The 27,065-nt window shown below is 40.9% G+C and overlaps 1 protein-coding gene across 1 annotated transcript; it reads right to left on the reverse strand.

Annotated features, from left to right (window-relative positions):
* Positions 1 to 3,974: 3,974 nt before the first annotated feature.
* LOC106604536 (dihydropteridine reductase) lies at positions 3,975 to 16,684 on the reverse strand. The gene is made up of 7 exons (XM_014199256.3): positions 16,495 to 16,684; positions 16,023 to 16,115; positions 15,778 to 15,874; positions 15,246 to 15,386; positions 10,760 to 10,868; positions 8,045 to 8,128; positions 3,975 to 6,764 (listed from the first exon to the last, which is right to left on the reverse strand). The coding sequence occupies exons 1-7, from the start codon at positions 16,576 to 16,578 to the stop codon at positions 6,662 to 6,664; spliced, it is 711 nt and encodes a 236-aa protein (XP_014054731.1). The 5' UTR covers positions 16,579 to 16,684; the 3' UTR covers positions 3,975 to 6,661.
* Between the last annotated feature and the right edge of the window lie 10,381 nt (positions 16,685 to 27,065).

The following is a 27,065-nucleotide window of genomic DNA, read 5'->3' on the forward strand; positions in this document are numbered from 1 at the left end:
GAAAAATGACTTGTGTCATGCACAAAGTAGATGTCCTAACCGACTTGCCAAAACAATAGTTTGTTAACAAGAAATGTATGGAGTGGTTGAAAAACAAGTTTTAATGACTCCAACCTAAGTGTATGTAAACTTCCGACTTCAACTCTATATATCATCATATTCATCATCCTATACACCATCCTATACATCATCCTATACATCATCCTATACACCATCCTATACATCATACTATTTATCATCCTATATATCATCCTATTTGTCATCCTATACACCATCCTATACATAATCCTATATATCGTCCCATATATCATCCTATACATCATCCTATTGACTTAGCGGCTAAGTGTGAATACAAATTCACCTTAGGACAATTATTACGCCATAGGTTTAAACTCTGCTATTTCTCACAGTGAGCTGCAGGAGCAATGATTATAAGGCTTGGGCCCTGTTGACGACACACTATAATAAATCACAATGCCTGCAATGAATAGAAGAGAACAAGGAGGTAGTGTTCAGTCCTGCTGATATAGGGTGGCAGGGGGCAATTCATCTAGATGTGTGAGGGCCCCAGGCACATTCAACACGTCCCGGCTGCATACTGTACATTAGCTTATGATGTTGTAGTGCTACAGAATAATTGCCCGTGGGAATACATACAGCCATTGTTGATCACAGAAGATATTTCACTTGATCAAAGATACCTCCCTGTGATAGTCCTTGTTGGTCTTATTGTCAAGTAGATATCTTGTCATAGTGCTACTGATGCTATTGTTCTGTGTAATATGTGGTAGGCGTATGGGGATCTCCCGTTGTATTGTGTCATGTTGCTACAATTGTTCTTAGGAAGGATATTGATTGTTCAGTCATTTTTTCAGCAACCTGGGCTTATCATATACAGTGAAACCAAGACCTTTGAATATGGCACAATGAAAATAAGATTGTGACTTGATTGTGTTTTCCCTGTCACCTTTTTAAAATGTATGTACTGTGTGTGTGTATGTATTTATTTAACTGGCAAATAAAATCAATTAATCAAGCGATGTCCAGATTTTCAGTGGAGCCCATTTACTGTGCATTGTATTTTCCAAATCCACTCATCTATTGTAAGTGTTAACATCAATCTATAGTTAGTTTTGTAACCAACACATATTCCCTTGAATCATATTGGACCTGTTTCAGAAAGCTGGTGTCGCACGTAACTACTTCACAGGAGAGGCAAATACATTTCATCATAATGCATTTTTTGGCAGAAATACCTTCTTGAATACATTAACTATCATGTGCCTTATTTAATTATTTTATTATCCCTTTTTCTCCCCAATTGGTAGTTACAGTCTTGTCCCATCGCTGCAACTCCCGTATGGACTCGGGAGAGGCAAAGGTCAAGAGCCGTGCGTCTTCCGAAACACGACCCAGCCAAGCTGCACTGCTTCTTAACACAACGCCTGCTTAACCTGAAAGCCAGCCACACCAATGTGTCGGAGGAAACACTGTACCCCTGGCGACCGTGTCAGCATGCATGCGCCCGGACTGCCACAGGAGTCGATAGAGCACGATGGGACAAAGACATCCTGCAACAGAGTCTGGACTCGAACCAGGATCTCTAGTTGCACAACTAGCACCTTAGATCTAGCACCTCACAACTAGCACCTAGTGCCTTAGATCACTGCACCACTCAGGAGGCCCTTTTCATGTGTCTTATTAACAAACTTGTATGCCATCTGTAAATACGAATAAAATTGTTAAATTACGAGCATAGTTGGAATAGCCATGGATTGGCTGAGATAATGGATGGGCTGGACATGCCAGAGAGAAGTTCGGATTGGTCTGCCATGTAGCATGATTCTGTCTATAACGTGAGCTGCTCAATATGTGTAGATAGTCCTTGCTACTGTGGCTTTTTGAAATATATAACATTAGCCATGGAGAACTGCGAAAATGTTGCTACTGCTCCCAACAACATTGCTGCCCTGAATGTAGCAGGCGCTATCAACAAAGATCAGTGGGAAAAACTTGTCATGACCTACTTTGTGCACACGGTCAGTGTGAACCGGAGTGACTTGACACAACGCGGGCCAAACAAGATGTATCTAGCTACAAACAAACGTTCATCCATATATATATATATATATATGGGTAAGAGTCTAGCTACATTTTCAGGTATTATACATTTCAATTTTTTTCAGAAAGTTGTTTTAATTTCAAGTTAAAGTGTACTGTTAGCTAGCAAGCAAATGTTAGCTTGTTGGCATGCTAGCTAACGTTACATGCATGATCTGTGTAGTAATATTATTCGTCTCAGGAACAATTTGCATTGCTACTTATAGCCTAATGTTAGCTAGCTAGCTAATATTGAACCTAGGTGGTTAGCTTTATCTACCTGCACATTCATACTACAGCATTTCATGGATGGTGGCTAGCTATGACAATCAGTTTGTATTACTAGTAGTATGGGTTGGGATTATGGTTCATTGTTTAGCTACCTAGCTAGTTGCATGTCTAAACAAAAGACTACACTTCGCCAGATGATTACATGACCCATCAAGCTAGCCAGGTGTGTCTGGGGGTGATTACGGACATCTATTGTATTTCATGAACATGTGTACATGTCTAGACAATAGTGATCCATCCACTTAGCTATGTGTGGTTGGGGGGTGGTTATAGCATTTCCTTCACATGACCCATCAATTTAGACAAGTGTGTCTCTGGGTAAGCATCATCTAATAATTATAAAATATTTAGAAAATATTTTTACCTGGACTCTTTCTATTTTCTATATTGCTACTACGCAACTATGCAAGTAAGCATTTCACTGTACCGTTAACACCTTCTGTATCCTGTGCATGGGGCAAATAAACTTTGATTTGAATTTATATAGTCTGTGTTTACCAGAAACGGTAATGTGAAGAACAACATGACCTGCACCAAAGTCAGATTAGGATATAGGCCAAGGACTAGATAAAGTGTATTTTTACCTGGAGTTTTTCCTTATTGTAGGCTACTACTTTCACCACTTTTAGTCTTAATCTTTGGTTGTTTAGTACACTACCTTACATTGTTTAGTACATGGCCTCACATGTGAATCCTTAAGGAGATGGGTGGGGCTAAGGCTTAAGAGGGTGTGATCGATGCTGAATAGGTGTAGATAAAGAAGGGCTCTCCAGTAGGTGTACAAAAACATTTAAGGGTAATTTTCTCAAAAGTGGGGTTAGAAGTTTGTCCACTTTCAAAGCAAAATTACTTTCACATTGTTCCTCAACTGCAGTGTATGATATACCATTTTGTAGCTTTGAGTCTCTACTTTTATCCAAAGTAAAAAACACATTTCAAATTTTGCTACACAAGACCGAATCGAGGTGGTCGGTCACATTTGACTGGTGAATTGAGTTCTTATCTAGCAGCACCACCTGGTGGGGAAGGCTACAGTATGTCACTGGAAATGACCATGAGTGAGCTAGATCAAGTCAAGGCAGGTAAATAATTTAACTGGTCTCCAACCCCATTCAAAATAGTATGTCTTTAATGGTAGGCGAATACATCTAATTATGACCAGTGAAGTTCAATGAAATATAATATTATTGTGGATGAGGGGGAGGTGGGCAGGGATCTGGATTTTAGTGGTGGTGGAACTGCTACAAATATCTGATCCCCAAAATGTGTTTATTCTCTATAATAATTTTCAATTCAAGGTGATGGTGATTTTTATTACTAGGCAAGTTAGTTAGTTAAGAACAAATTCTTATTTACAATGACGGCCTACACCGGCCAAACCCTCACCCGGACGACGCAGGGCCAATTGTGCGCTGCCATATGAGACTCCCAATCACGGCCGGTTGTGATGCAGCCTGGAATCAAACCAGGGTCTGTAGTGATGCTTCTAGCACTGAGATTCAGTGCCTTAGACCGCTGCGCCACTCAGGAGCCCGAGTGATGCTGTAGTGTTTTGATTGTTTCTCACAAATTATGAAATCAGATTGTGATTAATGTGGATTTTTATTCAAATTGAGACAGAGGAGGTAAAACCACATCAAACAGCACAAACAAAAAATAGTGTTATGAGATACTGATAATAGTACTTAGACAGTACATCTTCAATCAACCTATCACACGCATATTGAGTACACTCGACACAAGACGCAGAGTATGGCAACTCCACTGAAATGCATTGTACGTTTGACATTAAGACAGCGGCTTACTTCATTTTCATCAATTTCAAACGGGATCTAACTAAAAGAGTTCAAAATAAGTAAATGTACTTGAGGTTCATGTTTCCTCTGCAACTGATTCATTCTAACACTATTGTGGGCATATTTTTATTCCCCTCCACGATCTCTTACCTTCCCCTCCCTCCTCTCCATCTCTCTATACCAGGGATAATCAACTATATTCAGCCATTTATCGACGGTAAATCGACCACAAGAAGTCCAAAGAGATATAATATTTCACTTAAACATAATCATTTCAAACTTTGCTTACATTTCTATAAGGTCACATACACTGACTGTACAAAATAACCTCAATTCGTCAGTGCATGGACTCTACAAGGTGTCGAAAGCGTGCTGGCCCATGTCGACTCCAATGCTTCCCACAGTTGTGTCAAGTTGGCTGGATGTCCTTTGGGTGGTGGACCATTTTGATACACACAGGAAACTGTTGAGTGTTGCAGTTTTTGACACAAACCGGTGTGCCTGGCACCTACTACCATAGCCCGTTCAAAAACACTTAAATATTTGTTATTGCCCATTCACCCTCTGAACGGTACACACACACACAATCCATGTCTCAATTGTCTCAAGGCTTAAAAATCCTTCTTTAACCTGTCTCCTCCCCCTCATCTACACTGATTGAAGTGGATTTAACAAATGGCATCAATAAGGGATCATAGCTTTTACCTAGATTCACCTGGTCAGTCTGTCATGGAAAGAGGTAGGTTATAGAGGTAGGGCATAGAGGTAGGGTTCCCCAACTGGCGGCCCGCAGCTTTCAAGCTTTCTTAAAAATAAATATACTGTATATATATATAGTTTTAATTATTGTTGGACATAAAATACTCTAAAAACACCAGCAAATCAGCTCCAAGTGATTGTAATTTTGGAAATCTGTTCCAAAGTATTCCCACACATAATAGAGAGATATACACTGAGTACAAAACATTAAGAACACCTGCTCTTTCCATGACATTGACTGACCAGGTGAATCTAGGTGAATGATATGTACCGTTCAGAGGGTGAATGGGCAATAAAACATATTTAAGTGCTTTTGAACAGGCTATGGTAGTAGGTGCCAGGCGCACAGGTTTGTGTCAAGAACTGCAACACTCAACAGTTTCCCGTGTATATCAAAAATGGTCCACCACCCAAAGGTTAACCATCTGGCAGTCCGATGGACGCATCTGGGTTTGGCGGATGCCAGGAGAACGTTACCTGCACGGATGCATTGTGCCAACTGTAAGGTTTGGTGGTGAATGAATAATTTTCTGGGGCTGTTTTTTCATGGTTTGGGCTAGGCCCCTTAGTTCCAGTGAAGGGAAATCTTAATGCTACAGCACACAATGACATTCTAGGATATTCTGTGCTTCCAACTTTGGGGCAACAGTTTGGGGAAGGCCCTTTCCTGTTTCAGCATGACAAAGCCCCTTGTACAAAGGTGTGGAGGAACTTGACTGGCCTGCACAGAGCCCTGACCTCAACCCCATCGAAGACCTTTGGGATGAATTGGAATACCGACTATGAGCCAGGCCTAATCACCCAACATCAGTACCGACCTCACTAATGTTCTTGTGGCTGAATGGAAGCAAGTCCCAGCAGCAATGTTCCAACATCTAGTGGAAAGCCTTCCCAGAAGAATGGAGGCTGTTATAGCAGCAATGGGTGGACCGACTCCATATTAATGCCCATGATTTTGGAATGAGATGATAAGCAGGTGTCCACATACGCTACATTATCAAAAGTATCTCATCCTTCAGTCTTCTTTCTCATTGTGACTAATTTCATCCTTCTCTCTCTCTTTCCCCCTCCCTCTCCACTTCTCCCTCCTCTATTTTGTGGGTAGGTCCTGTGTCTTATTGTGTGGGTGGGGCCTGTGTCTGATTAGGGGTGTAGGGCCTATGTCTTATTGTGTGGGTAGGGCCTGTGTCTTATTGTGTGGGTAGGGCCTGTGTCTTATTGTGTGGGTAGGAAATGTGTCTTATTGTGTGGGTAGGACCTGTGTCTTATTGTGTGGGTAGGCAATGTGTCTTATTGTGTGGGTAGGAAATGTGTCTTATTGTGTGGGTAGGGCCTGTGTCTTATTGTGTGGGTAGGACCTGTGTCTTATTGTGTGGGTAGGTATTGTGTCGTATTATGTGTGTAGAAATGTGTCTTATAGTGTGGGTAGGGTCTATGTCTTATTGTGTGGGTAGGAAAATGTGTCTTATTGTGTGGGTAGGGCCTGTGTCTTATTGTGTGGGTAGGGCCTGTGTCTTATTGTGTGGGTAGGGCCTGTGTCTTATTGTGTGGGTAGGACATGTGCCTTATTGTGTGGGTAGGACATGTGCCTTATTGTGTGGGTAGGGCCTGTGTCTTATTGTGTGGGTAGGTCTTGTGTCTTATTGTGTGGGTAGGGCTTGTGTCTTATTGTGTGGGTAGGGCTTGTGTCTTATTATGTGGGTAGGAAATGTGTCTTATTGTGTGGGTAGGGCCTGTGTCTTGCCTCCAGTGGTGGTGAGCTGCATCAGACTGCCCGATGCTGGACGATCCGCACCGGTGGCCCAACTGAAGAAAGTTCTAGAAGACAGAAAAATAAGACTATGAGAAAATATGAAAAGTAAGAGAATGTGACTATGAAATGGCTAGACTATGGGTGCTAGCAGTTACTACTTGTAAGTGAGTACAAGTGAAACATGGTTGGCTTACAGTATATGATATAAGAGAGTCTACTTTTTAATTAAGCTCTGGATGAGATTACGTTGTTTTCTATATGTCAAAGTCTAGAAGAAATTTCCAGAAGACAAAAACAGGCCACAATATTGATGGCTTTTATGTATTTTATACCTCTGTGCCTCTTAGTGTGATTTGAGTTATGTTGTTAACCAATGATCTATTTCAACAGCAACTATATCATGAGATTGATATTCACAATTCAAAGTCAACATTCTACACCAGTCCACCAAATGGACATTTGATAAGCAGATGAACTGAAGTGCTCATTTAAATTCCCCTCCCATTGCTTCTACTTATACTCCCAGACCCTCATCTGTTTCTACTGGTTGTCTGCAGGGTTAATGTTGTCCAACCCTTCTGGGATTATAAAACTGGATCAAATCCCATCTAATCTCTACTGTTTACAGAGGAGACACTGGAGACTATGTGCTCTGTGTCTAAACTGACATGAAAGAAGAACACACACTTTAGTGGCTCCGTACACTTGTTTAGGGGCTCCATACACTAGTTTAGTGGCTCCATACACTAATTTAGTGGCTCCATACACTAGTTTAGTGGCTCCATACACTAATGGCTCCATACACTAGTTTAGTGGCTCCATACACTAGTTTAGTGTGTTAGTTACAGTACATAGTTAACATTGCATTTACACCAAATTTGGGTAAATCCTGGAAAGAGTATCCAAGTAATAGATGCCAAGACTATATCCAGTCAAGAGTATTGAAGAAATGTAAGATTATAATTAGTTGATTGATATGTCCATCAAATTAACCTTTTGATCACATTACAGCATTATTCAAACCAGACATTTGGCTCTAAATATCTTTTGGCAAGATTTTAACAAGTAATACTGCAATATAATTGAGTAGGTCATTTTTCCAGGCCAAGTGACAGCATTGCCATCTTCTGGTGAAATACTGGTATACAAAAAAGATTGTCTATAATCATGGTTATACGTTGAACAAAGAGATAAATCTGTATGTTCTAAACCTTTAGAATAATTACATTTAATGACGGTCTTACAGCATAAATATACATATAATTTTAAATCTCAAGATTAACTAAATGATCAGTAAAAACATACGGTAATGAAAACAACCCATCATCCACCATATCACACTCACTCTGCAATGTACTCCAGTGGTGTCCAGGAACCAAAGTCTGCATCAGGCATGAACTTCCTGTTCATTGGAGTATCCAAGGTTACCCTGTGTAATCAAGTCACATGACAATGTTCTGGCGGTGGTAGGAACTGACTACCTGAGGCCTGAAGCTCTGGTCCTGGACTGATTGTAACAGGCCCATGTAAACCCCTTGTCAACAGACAAAAAAACAACAGTAAAGCTAAAGTGTAAAGATGATATTTACCACCAGCAAGCATCCAACAACCTCTGATGAAGGCCTTTCACTGTTATATACTGCTCAAAAAAATAAAGGGAACACTTAAACAACACATCCTAGATCTGAATGAAAGAAATAATCTTATTAAATACTTTTTTCTTTACATAGTTGAATGTGCTGACAACAAAATCACACAAAAAAAATCTATGGAAATCCAATTTATCAACCCATGGAGGTCTGGATTTGGAGTCACACTCAAAATTAAAGTGGAAAACCACACTACAGGCTGATCCAACTTTGATGTAATGTCCTTAAAACAAGTCAAAATGAGGCTCAGTGGTGTGTGTGGCCTCCATGTGCCTGTATGACCTCCCTACCATGCCTGGGCATGCTCCTGATGAGGTGGCGGATGGTCTCCTGAGGGATCTCCTTCCCAGACCTGGACTAAAGCATCCGCCAACTCCTGGACAGTCTGTGGTGCAACGTGACGTTGGTGGATGGAGCGAGACATGATGTCCCAGATGTGCTTAATTGGATTCAGGTCTGGGGCATCAATGCCTTCCTCTTGCAGGAACTGCTGACACACTCCAGCCACATGAGGTCTAGCATTGTCTTGCATTAGGAGGAACCCAGGGCCAACCGCACCAGCATATGGTCTCACAAGGGGTCTGAGGATCTCATCTCGGTACCTAATGGCAGTCAGGCTACCTCTGGCGAGCACATGGAGGGCTGTGCGGCCCCCCAAAGAAATGCCACCCCACACCACGACTGACCCACCGCCAAACCGGTCATGCTGGAGGATGTTGCAGGCAGCAGAACGTTCTCCACGGCGTCTCCAGACTCTGTGACGTCTGTCACGTGCTCAGTGTGAACCTGCTTTCATCTGTGAAGAGCACAGGGCGCCAGTGGTGAATTTGCCAATCTTGGTGTTCTCTGGCAAATGCCAAACGTCCTGCACGGTGTTGGGCTGTAAGCACAACCCCCACCTGTGGACTTCGGGCCCTCATACCACCCTCATGGAGTCTGTTTCGGACCGTTTGAGCAGACACATGCACATTTGTGGCCTGCTGGAGGTCATTTTGCAGGACTCTGGCAGTGCTTCTCCTGCTCCTCCTTGCACAAAGGCGGAGGTAGCGGTCCTGCTGCTGGGTTGTTGCCCTCCTACGGCCTCCTCCACGTCTCCTGATGTACTGGCCTGTCTCCTGGTAGCGCCTCCATGCTCTGGACACTACGCTGACAGACACAGCAAACCTTCTTGCCACAGCTCGCATTGATGTGCCATCCTGGATGAGCTGCACTACCTGAGCCACTTGTGTGGGTTGTAGACTCAGTCTCATGCTACCACTAGAGTGAAAGCACCGCCAGCATTCAAAAGTGACCAAAACATCAGCCAGGAAGCATAGGAACTGAGAAGTGGTCTGTGGTCCCCACCTGCAGAACCACTCCTTTATTGGGGGTGTCTTGCTAATTGCCAATAATTTCCACCTGTTGTCTATTCCATTTGCACAACAGCATGTGAAATTTATTGTCAATCAGTGTTGCTTCCTAAGTGGACAGTTTGATTTCACAGAAGTGTGATTGACTTGGAGTTACATTGTGTTGTTTAAGTGTTCCCTTTATTTTTTTGAGCAGTGTATTTTGAGATGAGCATGATAATTGATACATAAATACTTGCATATATTGAAATATGATTTTACATTTCAGTTGTATTAGTTGTATGTTTGAATGTGCACAGATGCAGTCTACAATCTTTTGTGCACAGTTGCAGTGAACAAAGCAACCCTCCGATTCGTATTGGTAGTGCAGAAGAATTGCAAGTCATGGGGGTAATGCTAACCATATGTGACAGCTATGTGACAGCTAATAGTAGCCTGGCAGGTGGTCTCAGTCCAACCTTGTGCAATTGGAATATACCATAACAGAGCACTGAGAATATTGGCTACAAAACTCAGATACAGGCTTCTCATGCTGACAGTGCAAAAACGTGCTTAACATCCATTTGTTAATCAATGAAACGTGCTTAACATCCATTTGTTAATCAATGAAACTATGTATACAGATAGCTGCTCATGAGGTGAATACATGTAATGTATTCGTAATGTAACCTTTGACCTCCACTGTTGCAAATAAATTAAATTCCTAACGACTATTTCCAATGTGCAGGTTTTTCCTAATCCTATTCATAATGAGTAAGTAATAAACTGTAAAAATAACAAATGGTATCTTTGGCAGGTTATAAACTGTAATAATAACAAACAGTATCTTAGGCAGGTTTCTCCTATTCCTAATAAGTAATTGACTAAGTGTAATAAAAACAACAAGATACCTAACAATTGAATCATTTAGCAGACACTCTTTAGGCAGAGCAATTTACAGGAGCAATTAAGGTTAAGTGCCTTGCTCAAGGGCACATCACCAGATTTTTCACCTCGTTGGCTCAGGGACCTCAGAGACCTGTCGGTTACTGGCCCAATGCTCTTAACTGCTAGGCTACTCACGGTAGTATGGCAACAGTCACAGCTCCAAGGGGCATCCCACTGTCTTCTCCTGCTAGACTCTGACAGAGTTGGTGGACTGCTGACTTGGCCATGCCATAGCCCACCATGCCTGAGGAGAGAGAGAAAGACGGAGGGATGGAAAGAGGGACAGTGAAATAGGAGAGATGGTTGGATAAAATCAGATAAACACCAATAAATCTTACCATAATAACGAGGGACATGGAAATATACACAATACTAGAGTTAGAAAGTAATTCGATGCTTGTCGGATGTGGAAGGGCTTGCAAAGTATTACAGACTACAAAGGGAAGCACAGCCACGAGCTGCCTAGTGACACGAGCCTACCAGACGAGCTAAATTACTTAATTGCTCGCTTTGAGGCAAGCAACACTGAACCTGTCCTTGACTGAGTCTGTAATACCAACATGTTTCAAGCAGAGTCCGTGTGCCCAAGAACACTAAGGTAACCTGCCTAAATGACTACCAGCCCGTAACACTCACGTCTGTAGCCATGAAGTGCTTTGAAAGGCTGGTCATGGCTCACATCAACACCATTATCCCAGCAACCCTAGACCCAATCCAATTTGCATACTGCCCCAACAGATACACAGATGATGTAATCTCTATTGCACTTCACACTGCCCTTTACCACCTGGACAAAAGGAACCCCTATCTGAGAATGCTATTCATTACTAGAGCTCAGCGTTCAACACCATAGTGCCCTCAAAGCTCATCACTAAGCTAAGGACCCTGGGACTAAACACCTCCCTCTGCCACTCGATCCTGGACTTCCAGATGAGCCACCCCCAGGTGGTAAGGGTAGGTAACAACACATCTGCCATGCTGATCCTCAACACGGGGGCCCCTCAGGGGTGCGTGCTCAGTCCCCTCCTGTACTCCCTGTTCACTCATGACTGCATGGCCAGGCACGACTCCAAAACCAACACCCCCCCCCCCCCCCCCAACGTGATCAAGACAAAGGAGATGATCGTGGACTACAGGAAAAGGAGGACCAATGCCAAGAGCGTGCAAAGCTGTTATCATGGCAAAGGGTGGCAACTTTGAAGAATCTCAAATCTAAAATAAATTTTGATTTGTTTAACAATTTTGGTCACTACATGATTCCATGTGTTATTTCATAGTTTTGATGTCTTCACTATTATTCTACAATGTAGAAAACAGTAAAAATAAAGAAATACCCTGGAATGAGTAGGTGTGTCCAAACTTTTGACTGTCACTGTATGTGATATTACAAACAGTATATTTTGAACTCAACATACATTCTCTACACATTTATGACTTCCTGTTTATATACTATCGACAAATATTCTGGGTGCTTTTGGATCCCAAACTTTTCCCATGGCAGTTTTCAGAGATTACTGCTTGTTTCACAGACATGCTTTTGACTTCCCATCAATGTTTGTGCTCATACAGTAGCATCTGGAAACAATAAGCAGCATTTTCCAACACTTTTTTTTTTAAATGGCCCAATGAGAGAAAGAGGTGGAGAGTAAGCTCTTTTTCATTCAATTACATTTTATCTTCAAGACACAGTACTACTAAACTGAAGAACTGGAACCTATTTCTCAATGGAACACATAGTCTTTGAGGGGGGAGAGTTTCAGTTGTATTTTTTTTTACGTACAGTAGATGCACTCCAAATTGCTAACGTAAGATGGTTTATTTGAAATGCATTCAGAATCCATTTCCCCAAAGAGCATTAACAGACTAGCGTGCTTCATCCCCCAAAAGTTAAATCAATGTTATTTGACAGTTCAACCTGACTTTTAAATCTAAGGTCAAGGGTTAGGGTCATAGGGTGCGCACATGGTTAACAAGCCTCAGTCTTTAACCCCAAATCAACTCCAAATCTTTAAGTTCACAATGTGTGCATCTGGCATTGCAAGACCAGTTGTTGCTAAGACACCACTGGTAAGACCAGCTGTCCTTAAGACACCATTGGCAAGACCAGCTGTCCCTAAGACACTACTGGACACCAATCTGCCCAAAGGCAGTATATCACCATAGAGAACTCAGTAAACCTGGTTGAGAATGTCTTTAGATCAGACACACTATTACCGGTAAGCTCTTAAGTATTAAAGCTAATATTAAGCTAAAAATATAAGCACAAATAACCCCTAAACACATCCAATCTTTAAGCACTACTACTATCTTCCAATGTCTTGTTTTTGTCAGTAATACAGACAATTTGTATTAAGATATCAAAAATACTTCAAGAGCAGCTTTTTTGACTTGACTGACGTGACCTTCCTGTCCGGTTTTGAGACCCTTCGGACTCGTGTGGTGGGGGAGCTCTTCATGGGCTATACTCGGCCTTGTCTCAGGGTACTAAGTTGGTGGTTAGTTGATATCCCTCTGGTAGTGTGGGGGCTGTGCTTTAGCAAAGTGGGTGGGGTTATATCGTGCCTGGTTGGCACTGTCCGGGGATATCGTCAGACAGGGCCAGAGTGTCCCCGACCCCCCCGTCTCAGCCTCCAGTATCTATGCCGCAATAGCCCTTGTGCCGGGGGGCTAGGAACAGTCTGTCCTATCTGGTGTAATTCTCCTGTCTTATCTGGTGTCCTGTTCAATCTTAAGTATGCTCCCTCTAATTCTCCCATCTCTCTCTCGCGCTCTCTCTCTCCCCCTCGGAAGACCTGAGCCCTAGGACCATGCCTCAGGACTACCTGGGCTGATGACTCCTGGCTGTCGCTGTCCCCAGTCCACCTGGTCGTGCTACTGATCCAGTTTCTGCTGTTCTGCTTGCGCCTATGGAACCCTGACCTGCTGTTTCGACCCTCTCTCTCTCTACCACACCTGCTGTAACAACCTCTGAATGCTAGGCTATGAAAAGCCAACTGACATTTACTCCTGAGGTGCTGACCAATAACCACTGTGATTACTATTTGACCCTGCTGGTCTATGAACACTTGAATGTCTTGAAGAACGATCAGTCCTTAATGGCCATGTACTCTTAATCTCCACTGGGCATAGCCAGAAGAGGACTGGCCACCTCTCAGAGCCTGGTTCCTCTCTAGGTTTCTTCCTAGGTTCCTGCCTTTCTAGGTAGTTTTTAATAGCCACCGTGTTTCTACATCTGCATTGCTTGCTCTTTGCTGTTTTATGCTGGGTTTCTGTATAAGCAGTTTGTGATTTCTGCTGATGTAAAAAGGGCTTTATAAATACATTTGATCGATTGAATAAGGCAATCAACCCACTTGCAGTTAATGGTCATGTTAAAGATGTATTTCTAAGACTCACACATTTCTGCCACAAGGAAGCTCTGAGCATTACCTGACATGAATTTAAGAGATCATGAAAATCTGTAAATCTTGTGGGTTATAGCATAGACTTTGTAAAACAGGGTAAATACTGAAGATCCTTTTTTCATTAAAATAAATATGGACATACTTTCTTCAATATCAAAACATTATTCAAATTTTATGGAGAAAAAAACCCACACAGGTGAGAGTTAAACTATAGGAAACATCCCCAAAAAATATTAGACATACCACTGTTAAAAAAGTAATCTAAATCAAGCTGTGAGGGAAATCCCTACAACTTCCTGGCCTGTGTCTAGTGTAGCACTAGTTTCTACAGTAAGCTACATTCAATGGGAGAACAGCACAACACACTCTAACCAACATGTGGAGAGACCCAAATTCTGCTGACTCATTCTCCTTCCCAACCTAACAGCCAATGAGAGTGGGGGCTTTATACCGACTGCTGACCAGGGATTTTAGGTGCCCTAGTGTCAGAATTTATATTGTTCTCAGGACCATCACATGAGTTACACACCACACAGGGAAAGGCATGGGTGTTGGGTCCTATAGGTACCATCACATGCATACAGGGTCAGGTTTAAAATACCAGAGAGCATTGTGTGAAAAACCATAGTAGTAACAATTTCTCTCCTCATTAAAATACATATCATATTCAACATGTTACTCATATTTTCGTTTCTACTATATATCAGTATTTTTTGTATTTCATGGGTTCCTTGTTTTACAAATAGTTTGATGACGTAAGCTGCTATTTGTTTTGGCTGCCTGTCGTGACGACAGGCACCCTTAAAAAATAAAAGTTGGACGGTGGTCAGAACAGAGACACAGTCAAACAGGGTCAGTATGAACAACATTACAGGAGAAAAGAACAGCAGGTTGCCATTTATTGAGATGTACTGGAGGGAGCTCTGCAGAGTGGTCACTAGCTGACACAGCCACAGCCACAGCCACATAGTCATACAATCTGATTTTAAACCTAACCTTAACCCTAACCTTAACCACACTGCTAACCCTAATGCCTAACCCTAACCTTAACCACACTGCTAACCCTAATGCCTAACTAACCCTAACCTTAAATTATGACCAAAATGCAACAACAAAAAAATATAGAATGCCAGTAGAATCAAATAGAATACCAGTCGAATAGAATAGAACCCCAGTAGAATAGAGTACCAGGAGAGTAGATGTAAGTGGCATCTTACCACTAGTACCACCCAGTGATGCTTTAGCCCCAGCCAGAGTCAGTAGTCCACCCTGCTTCAGGTGCACAGCAGCCAGGTGGCTAGATATGGTAGAGGTCCACACACTCTGCTTCCACATCATGTCTGTGTTTTTGTACAGGTCTAAAAACAACATACGTAAGAGAAGATGTTTGAGGAACAACATTGCAATATTGAATGAACCATGTAATTAAATGGAACGAACAAACATCCCTGAATTGAATGCCAGATGACAATTCAGCCTATGGGGAAATTGGTTTGAAAGGGGTTTAAATGTTTAAAGGGAGATATTTACATTTTAGCAGACATTTTAGCATTTTATCCAGAGCGACTTACAGTAGTGAGTGCATACATTTTCATATTATGTTTGTACTGGTCCCCCGTGGGAATCAAACACACAACACTGGAGTTGCAAGTGCCACACGGTACCGACTTAGCCACAAGGCACCTGGCATTCATATCACAGTATGTGTTCAAAATGAACTGATAATATCTCAGTGAAACACTCTTGAACCTTTGGACCTGCAATTTCCTCCAGCCCATCCGCCTGCCACACACAAGATGGCATCCACTTTCTGGTCCCCTAGCAACTGGGCCACATCTGCTGTCACCTGCAGCAAGAGATAAGAGTCTATTACAACGGGCTAGAATCTGGGTGTTTTACGGTAATTATACAGCGTTTTGCAAATCACCGGAGTATTCAAAAAGCCATAACTGTCAACATCACAGAGGGAGCAGGTGAAAGCATGCTCCTCCTACCTGTCCTGCTTGCTCGGTAAATGACTCGGACAACTTCACCAGCACGTTCGCGTTTGCCTCCTCACTGGCAACGATGTCGATGCTGGCTACCCACTATTGGAAAATAAAGAAAGAACAACAGAGCATGAAACATTTGCATTCTTTGGAAAATAGGATGATGATATCGAACTATCCTTCAACGTCGGCTTTTATTCCACATGCAATCCAAAAGTAGGCTCAGTAAAGTATAACAACTTATTATATGTTTTCCGATAGCTCTGGGCTGGCATCGTTAAAACGTCTTGATGATGACAATTGATGATGACAATTTCAATGGTTTAATTTCATTTTCCTTGCTTCTTACCATAGCATCTAGGGCTAGGCCTACTCAACAAGTGGTTATTGAAAATAGAAAAGACACTGGGGCAAGCAACGGCTCAAAATCCTTTCGTTGTATATTATATGAAGAAAAAAACACACGTATAGCACTCACCCATCCTTTAGATTTAAAGTGCTGAACAATTTTGCTACCCAGTGCACCTCTTCCCCCGTATACGAGTACCCGACTGGCAGCCATGCTTTCTTTACTATGCGCTTCAAGCAATGATGACTATTTCACTACCATTACACGACAGCTACCGGAGAGATAGAGAGAGACATCGAGAAAGGGAGGGAGAGAGAGAGAGAGAGATACACCCACCCTCAATATTTAAACAGACACACTCAGCACATCAGAGGCAGACCTTGGTTCAATAGTGTTCTATGTAAAAATGCGTAAGCTATTATAACATTATCAGTGCATAGGTTAGCCTACACATTTTGAACTTGGTCAAGGTCTCAACTTACTGTTTGTTGAGAGTTAGAATAGTTGAATAAACAAGGCACAAGCTCTCAATTTGGTTGTGCATCAGCAGTTTTGCTCTTGTTATGTCAGTCACTGACAGTCACTCAATTAGCCCATGTAGCTAACAGTTAGACTAGCAGCCAGCTATCTAAACTTGTAGTAATCATGGTCGAATTACCAACCAGGGCCCCCATTGATTTTGTTAGTCACTCTCACTCAGATATATTATGGTAAATGTGTAGAATTGCAGGAAATTAGCTGTAAACTGCACCTTTTTCTCACTGCCCCATGGCAAAATGAGTAGAATTGCAGGAAATTATTTATATAATTGAAAATCTTCTCTCCGCCCCATGGCAAAATGTATTGGATAATTTAGCATTTTTGAAACACCTGAAACAGCTTTTTTCTAGTCATAATCATTATGCTTAATTTTATGTAAAAAACATACCTCTTCAGCTGTCTGTATCCTCCTAAAATATAATTTTCCCTCGTGGCGACCAGCAAAATTGTCCGAATTTTTGTTGTTTTACAATCCTTGTGAGGACTTCTGTTACACACAAGGATAGTTACATTTACATTTTAGTCATTTATCAGACGCTCTTATCCAGAGCGACTTACAGTAGTGAATGCATACATTTCATACATTTATTTTATTTTTTTGTACTGGCCCCCCGTGGGGATTGAACCCACAACCCTGGCGTTGCACACACCATGCTCTACCAACTGAGCCACAAAAACACACACACACACTCACACAAATTATGTGCATACTCATGTATTCAGATAAAATAAAAAGTACAGGATTTGGATACAGCAGCAGTGAGACAGCCACATGTTATGACAGCAGCCTGGCCTGTGGGAGTACATCCTAGTCATCCTGAGTACAGCATGTCTGAATCTGTCACAGAAACACAGCTCATTGAGATATCATCAAATCATTTTCATGCCCTGGGCTTTCACTCGCAGTCAAACATATCAGGCTAGATTTCTAACTGGACACTGATGGCTTATGGCCTAGCTTCTCAAGTAAATTGCACATCCAATGAATACACATTTGAAATAAACACCAGAAAATGATACAGCGAAATTCTAAATGTTTGCTCGCATACACTAGTATTTGATCACGCCGCTTTGACCAAGTAATGTCTGTAGATTACGACACAGAATAACAGTGTTTTCCAGGTTTAGGCCCATTGACAATCACATACGGTTATTTAACTTGGATGAATGATATGATAGCCTGGGTGGAAGTCTGTTAGTGCTTTAGTTGTTGTGATGAAACAGGACTTGGCTAAAGCAAGAATAGACTGTTACCCACGCTAATGATAAGATGGTGAGGAGGGAAGGAGGCATGCTGATAGGAACAATGCTAGGTGTGGATTGGGGGGTATATAATGGTAGGGGAAGCAGTGTTGATAGCTAAAGTCTAGAGGAGCAAATACTATGATCAACTCCCGGGAGCAGTGTGTTGAACATCATGATCCTCCCTTTACATTCTACTGCATTTGACAGAAACATCTTGCTGTTTGAAAACTGCAAAAATCACAGAAAACTACAGGGGAAATGTTTTCATATCATTTAATGTATCGTAATCTACAGGCATTACTTGGTCAAATCATTTAAACTGTGAATGAAGTATACAATAATTATAATAATATTATAAAATTGTACATTTTGAAGTCCCACCACTTCTTCGGTTTGACCACTAGATGTCATCAAAAGACTTTGATTAAGTAAATAGACCTTCTATTCAGAGTGTTAGCACTAATTGAGGGAAAATATGTATTTCATGAACATCAAAGGCAAAACAAAGTGTTTCATCTCAAGTTAAGAGGCAATAAAAATGCCTCAGGGATGACATAAGACATTTATCCTGGCATCCTATATACCATGACTAGTTTTAACCAGTTTGATAGATATGACATACTAGTAGATAGAAATCCATCAAACTAGTTAGGCCTACAGCCCAATGGCCCACAGGTGAACTGACCTTTCATGTTGTGAGCCAGGTCGTCACGGTGGATATGCAGTGAGGACGCAGACAAGGAAGGCCTGTGCAAATCCCCACAATAAATATCACAAAACGTATTCACAGTGAAGGAGGGGAATAAGCTGGTGAGTAAGTGGCGAATGTACAAGATATACAGTCAGGTCCCAAATTATAGGCACCTTTGATCAGTGGTGGAAAAAGTACACAATTGTCATACTTGAGTAAAAGTAAAGATACCTTAATAGAAAATGACTCAAGTAAAAGTGAAAGTAACCCAGTAAAATACTACTTGAGTAAAAGTCTAAAAGTATTTGGTTCTAATAATACTTAAGTATCAAAGTACATTTAATTGCTAAAATATACTTCAGTATCAAAAGTAAAAGTATAAATTATTTAAAATTCCTTATATTAAGGAAACCAGACGGCACCATTTTATCGTTTTTTTGTTGTTGTAAATCTACAGATATCCAGGGGCACACTCCAACACTCAGACATCATTTACAAACAAAGTTAAGTGAGTCCACTAGATCAGAGGCAGTAGAGATGACCTGGGATGTTCTATTGATAAGTGTGTCAATTGGACCATTTTTCTGTCCTGCTAAGCATTCAAAATGTAACGAGTACTTTTGGGTGTCAGGGAAAATGTAGGGAGTAAAAAGTACATCATTTTATTTGGGAATGTAGTGAAGTAAAAGTAAAAGTAGTCAAAAATATAAATAGTAAAGTAAAGTACAGATACCCAAAACAACTACTTAAGTAGTATTTTAAAGTAATTTACTTAAGATGAGCAAAAAATACCGTATAAAATAAATAATACAAATACTGAGCTATGTTGTATGCTATTTTTTGGGGGTGAAAATTATATTATTTTATACTTATGCAATTGCTCAGAGAATACGATTTTGTCTCAAAAAGAAAGGGTCAACATTTTTGTCACCTCTGTTTTCAAAACCTTTTTCTCACCTTGCGAGGATAATAGCATTGAGGCTTTTCTAAAATGTTTTATGAGATTGGAGAACACATTGGTTGGGATCTTAGACCAGTCCTCCATACAGAATCTTTCCAGATCCTTGATATCCTTCATCTGCGCTTATGGACGGCTCTCTTCAATTCAAACCACAGGTTTTCAATGGGGTTCAAGTCTGGACACTGAGATGGCCATTGCTAAATGTTGAGTTTGTGGTCAACTAATAGTTGATTTGTGGATTTTGATATGTGTTCTGGGTTATTGTCTTGCTGGAAGATCCACTTTTGGCTAAAATGTCCTAGTACAAGTCCTTAACAAGAGCCCCGGTGGAAGCAAAATAGCCCCATAACATCAAAGATCCACAACAATATATGTGACGGCCCGTCCCAACGGGAGCTTATGTCAACAACAATTTTTTATTATTATTCCTTTTGACAGGTTACAAAGTCCCCCCCCCCCCCCCCAAAAAAAAAGCTGTGATTGGAGGAAGCATGGACAAGTTATGCTGCTTTAAAAGTTGAAGAAAAATCTAATGGCCTTGAAAGATTTTGTTGATTGCTAGAGAGCTCTTCTTTGTATTTAGATACCCTTAAGTATTTGGGCTCCCGAGTGGCGCAGCGGTGTAAGGCACTGCATCTCAGTGCTAGAGGCGTCACTACAGACACCCTGGTTTGAATCCAGGCTGTATCACAACTGGCTGTGATTGGGAGTCTCATAGGGTGGCGCACAATTGACTCAACGTCGACTAGATTTGGCCGGTGTAGGCCGTCATTATAAGTAAGAATTTGTTCTTAACGCACTTGCCTAGTTAAATAAAGGTAAAAAAAAGAGTGGATATGAAAAATGAAAAAAATACCTTGGTAAAAGTACTGTAGTGTTTTTGTGGACTTTACTGTAGTAGATACTGTAGTATTTACAGTTAACTACAGTATAAATAATGTAGTAAAAGAAAATATGAAGCATGAAATAGTTATGCTGCTTTAAAAGTTTATAAACTTGTTATCCCACTTAGGAGACAAGTTGGAGGAAATGACCTTGAAAGATTTTGTTGAGTGCTAGAGAGCTCCTCTTTGTTTACACCCATTCAACATCGTTCACAGCCTCTTAAGCCCCACCCATCTAGTTAAGAATTCACATGTAAACGAATGGCCAACCGTTAGTATGGTCAACCCCTCCATTATCTCAGCAGATCATGGTTGCTAGCCAGGAAGTATCCTTTCTTTCTCCCTATATAGCTCAGCGCTTCCTCCGTGGATAAACTAGGCCCATAATGTAATTTTTTTAATAAATATTTACGGATCCTATGCAAGTTTATATTGAAGGCATATGGGGTTCTTTTCTGCTTATGCATCCTTATTTTGGCGCCAAACCCTCCACTGGTGTGCAGGGCCAAGAGCTCTATTTTCATGTCAGCCAACAAATGTAAATGTCTGGAGTTTGCTAAATGGCATTGACCCTTGGATTCGAACTGGTGCTATGGTCAGATGACATGAAAATACCAGTGGTGGGTTTGGCTTCAAAATAAGGATGCATAAGAAGAAAATTACCCCACACCTACTGTAAAATATTGGTGGGTATTTGATGTTATGGAGCTTTTTCGCTTCCACTGGTCCTTGGGCTCTTGTTAAGATCAACGGCATAATGAACTTTACCCAGTACCAGAACATTTTTGGCCAAAATCTGGTTGCCTCTGCCAGGAGGCTGAAACTTGGCCTCAGGTGGATCTTTCAGCAATACAATAACCCCAAACACACATACAAATCCTCAAAGAAATGGTTAATTGAGCACAAAATCAACATTTAACAATGGCCATCTCAGTATTGAAGAGAGCCGTCCATAAGCGCAGACAAAGGATATCAAGGATCTGGAAAGATTCTGTATGGGGGACTGGTCTAAGATCCTTCCCAATGTGTTCTCCAATCTCATAAAATATTTGAGAAAAAGGCTAAGTGCCGTTATCCTCGCAAGGTGAGGTATCGAAAGGTATTGAAAACAGGAGTGCCAATAATCTTGACCCCATCTTAAAAAATATATTACTTGTTAAACAAAATCTCTTTCTCTGCGCAATTTTATTAATATGAAATAATATAGATTTTTTTTTAATACAATATACAGTAGCTCAGTATTTGTATTATTTATTTTATACAGTATTCTTTGCTCATCTTTTTCAAGGGTGCAAATAATTTTGGAACTGACTGTATACAACAAAAATAATAAACAGGACGTTGAAACAAGGCCCAACTTAGCTGAATTAAATAATAAATAATTATTTCAAAGCAACAGCCAGTTAACAGGTAGGCCTAGGTCAAACAAAGTAAGCGTTTACATTTAGTAGGCTTAACTTTAACGCAAATTCTTAAACGTGATCAACTTGTAGTTAAACTATTAACCCACAAATGCATTTATGGAAGAGTAAGCTAATTAGTGTAGAGCCGCCAACTAAATCTTGGCGCCAAATAAATGAATCGGTGTGCTCGCGACCACAAACTCCCATACATAGCCTCTTTTCATTTTACAGGTGAGCCACAATCAAAATAGCAGAGAACCTTTTGATGAAAAACATCTCTCAATAAACTGTTGTAACTACTTTGTTACATTTATGCAGGCATGGATAGTATGCTAGCTCTGTGTCAATAGCAAACAACAGTGCATTGGTAGTCTATTAGTGCTCTAAATGGAGAGGACTTGATAGCAGCGATTCAGCACCTTGGAGGTTGATCTGAAAGTGGATTTAGATCCTCTTAAGTGGATATGAACTGTTATCAAAGCCAAAAATCTAAGTTTACTTGAGGGCCAGGGAGAGATGCAGGGAGCAAAGACAGCCCTACTATCAAAGATAGTATCAAATATTCTATAGAAAGCAAGAGATGACACTCCCAAAGCTGTGGGATAAAAGTGTCTTGTTTGGATTTAGGACAATGATATGAGTGGAAAAGCAATAAGGATGGATGATACTGTACCTGTCTGGGTTCGCAGGGGAGCGCAATGTGATCAGAGGTGGAGAGGGGGTGAAGATTCCAAGCAATCAAAAGCGTTCCTCTGGGTGCTTATAGGTGGGAAGATTGGAAAAAACAATTAAAAGTGGAGAGATAGAAATAAAATTGGGAATTCGTTTTTGTTGAGGAAATTGTGCTATAGAGCAACAGGAATAGAAAGCTGAGAAACTTTGTTTAGTGATATGTTAATGACTCTAAATGAAAGAATGCTTTGAAATAACCACAATCATTAATTTATGTCACTCTTGATTCTCATGGATACATGCATCTACATAATATTCTTTCATTTACAGGCAGAAAGTTCAATGTCTACATCATTATACAAATGATTCAAGATTACAAATATTTTGAACTTTGTGTCATGAGTGTTTTGATTTAGTTGAAATGTTTCAGTCATGAAACCACTTTGATAGCAGCTTTTGACTTTATTCTATCCGTATCAGATTGCATTTTAGAATCGAGGAATAAAGCAAAGAAAGAGGCAGCCTTTGATGTTTTATACCTGTGGACAGAAGCCTGTATTGAACATTTCAGTTCCAGGAATAAGTTTCAGCTCCTTTTCGTTATGTTTCCATGGGCAAGGTGGGCTACCCTCCCTGGCAGTTTCAGGGAACAGAACATAGGCTATGTCCCATGGTAGCTCCATTGATTTGGTAACACCTCTCAGGACTATATGAAGGAAAGATGGAGACCAGTTTTGGGACTAGGTGGAAGTTAATGCAAGGTGTAATAACTGTGGTCTAATTGGGGCCCAGAGTTTTTCCTTGTCAAGTCACATGGTCAGAAAAAAGTCCTGGCTTTAGCTCTAGTACATGTAACTCATTATCTTCCGCTTACAGGTATGGGAAATTCCGCGGTAACGGAATGGAATTACGCTTTGACTCAGATTTTCGATTAAAACATATATGCCAAACAAAAACCATTGATTTCAAAGTTTACCAAACCATACAACTCCATGCACAAGGACTACTTTTAACAATTTAGACAGAATATTTCACAAAAACACATTTACTGGAAGAACTGTGCAGAAGCAAAGTTTGGTAACAGAATTACAGTAAAATCTTCCTCAGTTTTTTTATGTGACCATGTTTTCCAAAAACTCTGTTAAATATCTGCTTTGCTGCCCGAATAAAGATTCAAAGATCTCTGCAGAAAGAATGGGGTGTCAGCTATGACATGACAACTTGAGTAAAACATTTTTGTTATACTTCCCCTACAGTAGGGGAAATAGCTTTACATACGGTAACTGACTTAGAGTAACAAAATTACATCATGGGTCCCTGATCTGTACAATACAGAAATGCATAATTATAGATATGACTGTCATTCTCTTCATAGTGATCTATTCTGAATAGGTACCGAAAGGTAGGAATATGCAATATCCTTCTTTTACAGATTTGGCTATTATTGTAAAACCACATTTGGTTGGTCCGGAACAGACCAAATATGAAACAATCCTAGACGTCTACATTTCACAAGTTTGGACATTACAGTAGAGCACAGTAGAGCACAGTAGAATACAGAACAGCACAGCACAGTAGAGTTCAGTACAGTACAGGAGAGTATAGTAAAGTAGATATTTTCAGTAGGATACAGTACAATACAGTACATTATACTGTACTCTACTCTAGTGTGCTCTACTGTACAGTACTGTAATATACTTTCGTTTACTGTTATGTACTGTACTTGACTGTGCTCTACTGTGCTGTCAGAACTAGTGAAACATAGAGGTCTATGATTGGTTCAGATTTGGTCAGGGTGGATTTTGGCCAGGGCAGATTGAGCAAATTTAAACTGTCCATGGACATCCGATGTCGGTCGGTGCTCAGTGGGTGAGGATGCTTGTCACAGTAACTTGAAAGAGGGTAGATGGTAGGTGTCATGGTAGGTGTCAGTAAGAGCCGGGAAAGGTGAAATTAATTGGAGAGAGAGAGGAGAGCGAGAGAGAGGCGAGCGAGAGAACGAGAGAGAGAGCGAGAGAAAGTGAGAGATTAAGTGAGCGGCAGAGAGAAGGAGAGTGAGAGGGAGGAGTTGTCCAGACTGTTTTCACAGTCTTAGTTTAACCACCAGAGGACAGAAAGAGAAAGAAATAACTGGTATGAGCTGAAGATAACCGTATGCCAGTGGAAGGGAGAACAGTAGCAGGTGATCCTATGAGCTGAAGATAACAGTATGCCAGTGGAAGGGAGAACAGTAGCAGGTGATCCTATGAGCTGAAGATAACAGTATGCCAGTGGAAGGGAGAACAGTAGCAGGTGATCCTATGAGCTGAAGATAACAGTATGCCAGTGGAAGGGAGGACAGTAGCAGGTGATCCTATGAGCTGAAGATAACAGTATGCCAGTGGAAGGGAGGACAGTAGCAGGTGATCCTATGAGCTGAAGATAACAGTATGCCAGTGGAAGGGAGAACAGTAGCAGGTGACCCTATGAGCTGAACATAACAGTATGCCAGTGGAAGGGAGGACAGTAGCAGGTGATCCTATGAGCTGAAGATAACAGTATGCCAGTGGGAGGACAGTAGCAGGTGATCCTATGAGCTGAAGATAACAGTATGCCAGTGGAAGGGAGGACAGTAGCAGGTGATCCTATGAGCTGAAGATAACAGTATGCCAGTGGAAGGGAGAACAGTAGCAGGTGATCCTATGAGCTGAACATAACAGTATGCCAGTGGAAGGACAGTAGCAGGTGATCCTATGAGCTGAAGATAACAGTATGCCAGTGGGAGGACAGTAGCAGGTGATCCTATGAGCTGAAGATAACAGTATACCAGTGGAAGGGAGAACAGTAGCAGGTGATCCTATGAGCTGAAGATAACAGTATACCAGTGGAAGGGAGGACAGTAGCAGGTGATCCTATGAGCTGAAGATAACAGTATGCCAGTGGAAGGGAGAACAGTAGCAGGTGATCCTATGAGCTGAAGATAACAGTATGGCAGTGGAAGGGAGAACAGTAGCAGGTGATCCTATGAGCTGAAGATAACAGTATACCAGTGGAAGGGAGAACAGTAGCAGGTGATCCTATGAGCTGAAGATAACAGTATGGCAGTGGAAGGGAGAACAGTAGCAGGAGACCCAACTGTGGTTTGTGACTACTATGATTTGCCATTGTAGACAATTCTATTGCAGTAATTTCGTTACCAATTTGGTAACAGAATTAAGTGTTAATCACGTAATAATTCATAAACAAAGTTGATATCAGTAACACACTATAACTAATTGGTAGGTCTACCTATACTTGTTACTTCTGTGAACTTTCATCATGCTCCCCCCTCATGAGGGAGCGAAATGAGAAAATATCTTAAAGATATGTGGGTTTTTGGTAACAGAATTACAAGGCACAAGGCAATGTTTCTTAAACTTACAGAAGGTAAATAATTTATCCCAAACTAAAAATGTGTTATTATTAATTGGCAGGGGTCTTTACCTCGTCACTATTGTGTTTTTATGTATTTCTAATACCTTTTTCCAGGTAGATGTTGTCCAATACCCCTTTACATCTGTTTGACCAGAATTCAAAGACTTTGCTTATTCCACATATTTTACGATGGAAAATATAGACTCTTGGCTTTCATTTTTTTATTTGTATTTGTATGGATCCCCATTAGCTGCTGCCTCGTGGAGTCCAGAAAAATGAAGGCAGTTATATCAAACTTTTAAAACATTACAATACATTTCACAACAGATTTCACAACACATTAAGTGTATGCTCTCAGGCCACAATCTAGTATCACGTCTACAACACAAAATCCATGTGTACGGTGTGTGTGTGTGTGTGTGTGTGTGTGTGTGTGTGTGTGTGTGTGTGTGTGTGTGTGTGTGTGTGTGTGTGTGTGTGTGTGTGTGTGTGTGTGTGTGTGTGTGTGTGTGTGTGTGTGTGTGTGTGTGTATAGTGCGTATGTTGTTTGACTATTTGACATGCTCCTATGAACTTCACATGGGTCCTTTTTCATGGAAATGCACATATGCAAACAGGCTATAGGCTACAGGTGTGCAATACACCAACAATAAATACTGGCTATATGACAATAATAAGATCCAATTCAATTGTTGGAAGCATCAAAAGTTTTTATTTTTTATATAAGTCTACTTTTTGCTCGGAGCACCTGGTTGCATATTTAGGCATGCAAGTAAATGTGACTGGATGTTGTAGAATAAACATGAACATGTAACAAAACAAACACTTTCAAAGATAGTGATGGCAAACTGATAATATGTCTTGCATTATACTCTGACACAAATTAGCATGTGGTCCTTTCTATCTTAATT

Source organism: Salmo salar, chromosome 05 (genome assembly GCF_965601325.2).
Source record: "Salmo salar chromosome 05, fSalSal1, whole genome shotgun sequence".
NCBI classification, from domain to species: domain Eukaryota; kingdom Metazoa; phylum Chordata; class Actinopteri; order Salmoniformes; family Salmonidae; genus Salmo; species Salmo salar.